Genomic DNA, 6,108 nt, shown 5'->3' with positions numbered 1-6,108 from the left:
ATTTAAGGGTCCTTCAGCACAACTTTTATAGTGATAAGAGCTGGGGAAAAAAATGTAATGTGACACATGTCAAGTGATTGCTACACTTTGGTTAGATGCAAAAGTGAAGGAAACTCAATTCACAGAAATGTTGTTGAATATGTCTTTAAATAAGGCATTCATGGATACGTGTGTGTGGAAGCTTGGTTCTTTACAAAGAGAAGGTACAAGCATTTTCAAAACTGAGAGAACATTACAGAGTAAGCAATAAGAAGTTAAAGTCATTTCTTTCCCAGCCTCACCAAACCAATTTTGCTCAAATCCGAACAGAAAAAGGAAGGTCCAGTGAGATCCCACTCAAGCATAATAAATAAGACTGTCCCTTTGCTAGGGACAGAAACATCCAGGCAGAGATAAACATTGGGTAGGGATAGCACCTGGTACACAGACCGAGATGAGCCACACAGCTCTACACCTTCTCAGCCGACACAGTATTCCACAAGTGCACAAACACTAAGCCCATACAGTTCAGGCACAGAGCATTTAGGTCTTAGTGACAGAGAACTCATTACCAAATTTGTTTCTTCCTCCTGCCAAATGCTACCACTCTTTTTGTGTTTACTCATATACCAACCTCAAAAGAAAAGATCTCATTTTTAATAAAGGGAAAGTCAGCTTGTTTATGCAGAATGTTTGATTTGTTTTTAAATAATTATCCTTCATAGCTACCATTTCAATAACAATTAGTCAGGAATATCCGTGAACCTGAAACATTCATCACATAAAAGTTTACTTCTAATACAAAACAGCAAAAGCTAGTCTACTTACTCTCCAAAACGCTCATAATCCTTGAATACCCACATGCAACTAAGACTCATAGAAAAACAGTCTTACCTTTTTCTTCGAAGAAAAATAATCAGGTACACCAAACAACTATTACAGAGGTTCCTTGTTCCATAGGGTACGAAGGATCTTCACGAGTAGCAAACCCTTAAATAAAACCTGAAGCTAGCCTGTACTGCATCAGAGCATGAAGCATGTATCAGTAGGTGGATTTATAAAGCTTAACTGCAATTGCCCATTGCACCTTCTCAACACAACACTCTCTCTAGCACTGCAGAACATGACTGGAGCTGTAAAAGCAGTAAATCAGTTTCCTGCTTCTTTAACTGATTGACTAATTAAGACCATAATCAGTAAACTATTTACACATGGAGACAAGAACACCTGCATTTTCTGACTTTTCATACTCATTTTGTGAGCTTTTCTGTTTAAAGCAAATAGAAAATGTATGGTACTTTGAATTTTAATCAGTATTTCCAGTAACACCATGTAACAAAGACATTCAAGAATTAGGTTTTTTTCCTTTTCACAGAGGAAGAGGAATATAGAAATTCATAACATATTCAGTGAAGATTCATTGCCAGCACTCCAGAGCATACCATTCTGTAAAAAATCCAGGTCCAAACCACTCTCTAAGATTCCTTTTCCTCTTTTTCTGGATTCACACGAAAAAAACCCCACATGGGTATATGCTCCACTATTTATTCATCTGGATTCTTATACTGATCTTGCAGAGTGACATGCAAGTACAACATAAGTCAAATTCAACTGTTCCTTTGCACCACATGGAATTTTATAAAATTCTAATATTAATTAAACAAACAGTAGCTTTCTGCACCAGTTCATAGAGCAGAGCAGTGTCACCATTTGACAATTAGCAGTATCACCATTACCAGAAAATCTGAATTTCTTGGAGAAAGCGAATAAATTAAAACTTTGTCTTCTTACTCCAACATACACAATATTTCCACTCTTCCAATACAGTACATAACAAAACTCATGAAAGACATTGGAAGCAATTTTCAAATGGACCACATTTTTTTTTCTGGAAGGCTGAATAGCTGACTTCAAGACGTTCAAAAGACACCATATTTGAGAATAACTTTTCCCTTTCAAGACTTACTCTATCTCCTCACTAACAAAATTCTCTCACTAAGTAGAAATCAGTTTCCAAATATTTAATTATAATTGGAAAAAGATTACAAAATACAAATTTTAGTTGTACTTGGGACTGCAGAAATGTATTAATTCAGTTTTTCCATTTCCTTCAAATTTGAGAAAAAGTAACAAACAAAACAAATGACAAAGAAAACTAACAGATGTATGAACTAGTTTCATCAATTAAGCTTGAAAATTCAGAAACAATTTCACCAAATAAATTTCAATGGCTGAACCTGGCAGATGCCATTCCCCACAGAAGTGCTGCATTCCTAGAATGAACTAATGCCCTTCAGTAATACACAAAGTCAGTCACTTAGGCAAGGCGGAACTTATAAGAGACCAAGGATTAGCATCTCCGAACATTGGAGTAAGCTGAAGCATTTTGGTTCCTCTGTCAATTCAGAGCTCATCATGTTTTGCAGAGTCCATACTGGGTTTGATGAAGACTCCTTCCATTGCTTTCCAATAGTTGTGATGATTAGCAGTAGGCATGCCATGAACTTCCCGCTGGCCTCTAATGGGATGGCCATACTGTTCCCCTGTTATTGAAAGGAACACCTCAGTTCCTACGTGCTTGAAGCGCACTGCATCCTCCCGCTCCCAGTAAGTCCCACTGCATTGCACAATCCATATATCGAGGTCATCTCCTTCTCCATCATCACCAAAGGCACTTACTTCCTGTTAGAGACACAAACTTCCTGAAGTGAAAATGTAAGCAAACACCTCCAATACACACACAAAAGTATCAGCCACAAAGTCAGCAGAGTTTAAAGGCAAGGCAAGAGAGGAAAGAAAAAGCGTTGCTGTGTTGCTTTGTCAACAGTTATCAAATCCAAAAGCAGTAACTTTCTACCACTGCAATCTGAACACAAAGTGCCAACAAATTCCAACATGTAATCTGAGCAAAAAGCACCAACAAACCCCAAAAAATGAAATGAAAGAGGACTTGAACACAGAGATCAGAACAATCCTTCTGAGAAAAAATTCAAAACAAACAATACTAATGCTCATGCAAATTTTCCCCACTCAAGAAGTTTGTAACTATAGACATTTAGTTTTGTAGTATGACCATCTTCATAGTTACCATTGCAACAGTTTTTTCAGCATGTGTTTTTATCACAACATCCCAACAATTTACCTTTTAAGTAATCATATTCATTTTTAACTTAATTATACCAAACTTACAATTAGGTCAACAACTATTCTGGTTTACACTCTTTCTTCAGACAGATAGCTGAATAGCTCTTAAAAAAAGATAAAGGCGCCAACTGTTTAGGACTCAAGACAGCCTTTAATTTTTAAAAATCTGATAACTAGAAGCGATTAACAACTTGAAAATAGAACAGCAATAGTTTGTACCTAGCAGCCTAAAATTTTAGGGTCATGTTAATTCAAGCTTACAAAGTCCAAAAAGTGTGAAAGACAACACACTAATTGAAAATCCAACTTCTGTTAAGAATATGAAATAAAAGTTTGTGTTCATAACTGCATCGCATTTCAATAAAGTCCTAAGTCACAGTCCTGTCAATCTCTGGGAAGTCATGGAAACTTTACTTTCACTTAGATACTGTGCAAGCACATAGCAAAACCAAAGACACACTTGACAGTTGCTGAACATTTTTACATTAATGACAATGTTATAAAAATTGTCTAAACTGACAAACGAGAACTGGTGGAAGGTTTTAGAGTCAATCTGTTATTTAAATAATTCTGAAATGCTATTTTTCCATCACTTCTTTTGTTTTAATAACCAGATCATCTAGATACCCTACACAAAACTGGACCTTGTTGTTTCAGCCGCTTTACTCATGGTAAAAGACAAACCTTCTTCACAAAGAGTCAGGTCTTCTAACTTTGAATGTAATGACCTATCTACACAGACTGAAGGAAAACTAAAATGACTACTAATGACAAACCTCCAACAAGTTTGCACTATTTATTTTAAGAGAGAGCTTCAATCCTGGAGAAGCATTTGTTCAAGGACAAGACTGGGACCTAATTACAGTTAGAAATTACACTCTTCGGGATACGTACAAAATGATAAATAAATATGATTGTGATAGCATATTCATTTTTCCTTTGGAAGGAGGACAGATAAATAAGAATAGTGAATTAAAATAGGGATAGCGAGAAGATGACCGAGACTAATAGACTGGATCACCAAGAACTTGGATATAGGAATGCCTAGTACCATAACACATGACTAGTTGCCTTGGTCTAGAGCAATCTTCACAATGTTGAGGGAGATGCCCAGTCTCCAACACCTTGAAAGTGCTAAACATTTCAGAGCAATCTTCCCAGTAACAATGGTGTGGGATAAAAAAAAAAAAAAAGGAGATTTGTTAAAGCTACTGTGAAATACCAATACTAGTGCATATTAAATTTTACCACTGCCAAGAACTTAAATACATTATTCCAAGATACAAAAAAGCATATACTTGAACTCAGGAAATGCATAGACATACTGATTCTGGCAGCTGAAGCCTAATTCTTCAAAACCATGAAAAACTGGAGAGAATATTGTCAATAGCATGCACTATTTATACAAAAGCTTAAGATTTGATACAACTCACTTGGTTACTGGAGAGTGGTGATGGGAAGTGATGAGTGTGTAAATTTTTTCCTGTGTTAACATGGGTAAGTCGTATAGCTTGCCCACATTTCACCGGTGTCCCACGTTGGCAACTGCCATCACTCTTCCCACGAATCCGCCAGTAACTGTTAGCATCATCTGAAGCTTCAACTCCTGTCACTGACTGTTGCCCACTTCCTGTTCGAATAGAATTAAACAGCAGGAGACTTAACCCACTTACCCAGTTTAAGAAGTCCTGAAAGAACTAAAGAAATTTGCTTTAATGTTCTCATGCCTTCATGTTTAAGAGATGTTTAATTCTCACAGTCCGTTTACTAACTGCAGTAGGAATGCAGGTACCTAATAATCTTTCAGATTGAAGAATTAAACACAGTATGTGTTAGTAAATGCAAGCTGTCAAAGCTCATGGTGAACACATGACCATTATGGATACTATTCACACCACCCTGCCTTTCTCAAAAATACTACAAAGTTCTTTGTGTCCCCAAACAAACCAGCACCCTCGTTGCCAAAACAGACGCTGGGAAACTACTACTGAGGGCCCAGGTACAGAACAGGGCTCACCTCAGGGATGAGGGCAAAGCATCCCTGTCACATCCCCACTCCGGGACCTGCAGAGCACAGCTAACACGTCTTCCTGTACCCCAGGCCTCAGCATCCTGCTCTCCCTGCCAGGCCTCCAGTGCCCCACAACCCCATCCCTGGCCTGCCGCTCCCCCTGCACCAGGGACGCGAACCTCAGCAACCTCTAGTGTCCTCCTCCTCCTCCACCTCCCCCCCCCGCCATTTCCGTGCCACCCCGCCAGTCCCCTGCTTCCCTCATCTCCTATCTTCCCTCACAGCCCATCCCCCCGCCATTTTCCTGCCCCTCTCGCTGCCTCGGCCGCCCAGCGCTTCCCAGCTCCCACCATTTTCCAGCTTCCCTCACGGCTCCCCGGCGCCTCAGCGCGCCACACACCCCCCAGCCCGGCCCAGCCCTGCTCACCAGAGCCGTACTTGACCTCGTGCGAGTGGAGCCGCACGCTGTGGCGGGTGTTGAGCAGCTTCAGCACCGAGCCGCAGGTAACAGCGCTCGGCGCCGGTTCCCTGCCGTGACACAGCCCGCGCAGCAGCGCCAGGAGCAGGAGCGGGAAGAGGCGGCAAAAGCGCCGCATCGCGCCGCAGCCCACCCGGCACCGCCGCCCTTTCGCTTCCCTCAGCGCAGCGCGCTTCCGCACCCCCTCAGCGGGCCCAGCCAATCGGCCCGCGCCAGCGCCGCGGCCGGCCAATCCCCGCCCGCCTTCTGCTCGGTCTCGCTCTCGCATTGGGCCACGGCTTCAGGACCTCACCGCTAGGAGCCCTCCAGCGGGAGGAGCTCATTGGGCTGAGGGGAAAAGGCGACCAATCAGAGCAAGCGGCGTGGCACCTCCCAGGGAAGGACGCGGAGGAGGGCCGCGCGCTTTTACCTCAGCGACGGCACAGGCGCATCCCTGGTTTCGCTTGGGCCCGCGGCTCCTGGCCCGGCCCCATCGGCCGGGCTAACGCCCACCGGG

At 42.1% G+C, this 6,108-nt stretch overlaps 1 protein-coding gene across 1 annotated transcript; it reads right to left on the bottom strand.

The window, feature by feature from the left end:
- Positions 1-1,296: 1,296 nt before the first annotated feature.
- SDF2L1 (stromal cell derived factor 2 like 1) lies at positions 1,297-5,746 on the bottom strand. The gene is made up of 3 exons (XM_082491411.1): positions 5,562-5,746; positions 4,557-4,753; positions 1,297-2,661 (listed from the first exon to the last, which is right to left on the bottom strand). Exons 1-3 carry the CDS (start codon positions 5,728-5,730, stop codon positions 2,383-2,385), a joined length of 645 nt encoding a protein of 214 aa, XP_082347537.1. The 5' UTR covers positions 5,731-5,746; the 3' UTR covers positions 1,297-2,382.
- Positions 5,747-6,108: the final 362 nt, after the last annotated feature.

The sequence above is a fragment of the Vanellus vanellus genome (genome assembly GCF_965231255.1).
Source record: "Vanellus vanellus genome assembly, chromosome: 16".
Taxonomy (NCBI): domain Eukaryota; kingdom Metazoa; phylum Chordata; class Aves; order Charadriiformes; family Charadriidae; genus Vanellus; species Vanellus vanellus.
Note: the sequence above shows the minus strand (reverse complement) of the source record. Positions and strands in the feature narration are given on the sequence as shown.